At 60.5% G+C, this 1,070-nt stretch overlaps 1 protein-coding gene across 1 annotated transcript; it reads left to right on the top strand.

Moving 5' to 3' along the window:
* Positions 1–240: 240 nt before the first annotated feature.
* LOC107302325 (mitochondrial-processing peptidase subunit alpha-like) lies at positions 241–887 on the top strand (the record flags this gene model as incomplete). Its single annotated transcript, XM_015831421.1, has 3 exons — positions 241–331; positions 584–646; positions 743–887. Coding segments are annotated over 3 exons (299 nt in total), but the record flags the coding sequence as incomplete, so codon positions are not given.
* Between the last annotated feature and the right edge of the window lie 183 nt (positions 888–1,070).

The following is a 1,070-nucleotide window of genomic DNA, read 5'->3' on the forward strand; positions in this document are numbered from 1 at the left end:
CAATCAGCCTTTGCTTCTCTTGCGAACGTATCTGCGAGTCTGGCAGAAGTCTTCAGGAATCCGACTGGCCGATACTTCTCTTTCTGCATCACAGCAGCCTTCCCTGGGCCAACCGGTGGCTGGGGCCGATAGGACATGTGGTCCGACTCTTGAGGAGGACCCACAGTTGCAAGAGGCTCTTAGGGAACCCTACAAGGCCACTGATATTCACCCGTCCCCTTCTCTGCTGCTCTCTCCCAGGCACCACTGGATGTACAACGCCACCTCCTACCACCACAGCTACGAGGACACCGGCCTCCTGTGCATCCACGCCAGTGCAGATCCCAGACAGGTGAGCTGGTCCTCAGAATGGATTCCTCACCTGCCAGGCACGCCCTCTCTTAGACAGTTGGAGATTGGGCTACATCTACCAGGCCGGCAGGCGAGGGAGCAGCCGTCCCCAGTGCCCCCTCGCCTGGCCTGGCGAGCAGAAGCCCTCGCCCCAGAGGCCTCCCCCGAAGCTCTCCACCCTTCAGGAAGGGAGAGGCCTTGGATGGAATCGGTTCTCACCCTCGGCTCCTCCGCATCTCCTCCCCGATTGCAGGTCCGCGAAATGGTGGAAATCATTACCCGGGAATTCGTTTTAATGGCTGGAACCCTGGGAGAGGTAAGAGGTTGGGGAGGAGGGTTTGTGTCGGGGCTTGGGGCTCGGAGCAGAGCCCTCTTTCAGAGGCTGGAGTGGCTCCATTGCCTCCCCCTCTAGGTTGAACTGGAGCGGGCCAAGACCCAGTTGCGGTCCATGCTGATGATGAACCTGGAGTCTCGGCCGGTCATTTTCGAGGACGTCGGGAGACAGGTCTTGGCCACGGGAGGGAGGAAGCTGCCGCAGGAGCTCTGTGTCCTGATCGGTAAGTGAAAGGCTCGGCTTCCTGGGAGCCTCCCCACTTGAGGAGAAAATTCTGGGAGGGGTCCTTGGTTTCCGAGTCTGCTGCCGAAGTGAGCCCACCTCCCTTGCTCTGCGGCCCAAAGCCCCTTGTGGAATTTCATCGCCCTCCCCAGCCGGAGGCCTTCCCCTTGGGCTCTCTCTCCCT

Source organism: Protobothrops mucrosquamatus, unplaced genomic scaffold (assembly GCF_001527695.2).
Source record: "Protobothrops mucrosquamatus isolate PMUCROS unplaced genomic scaffold, P.Mucros_1.0 scaffold48809, whole genome shotgun sequence".
In the NCBI taxonomy this organism is placed as follows: Eukaryota; Metazoa; Chordata; class Lepidosauria; order Squamata; family Viperidae; genus Protobothrops; species Protobothrops mucrosquamatus.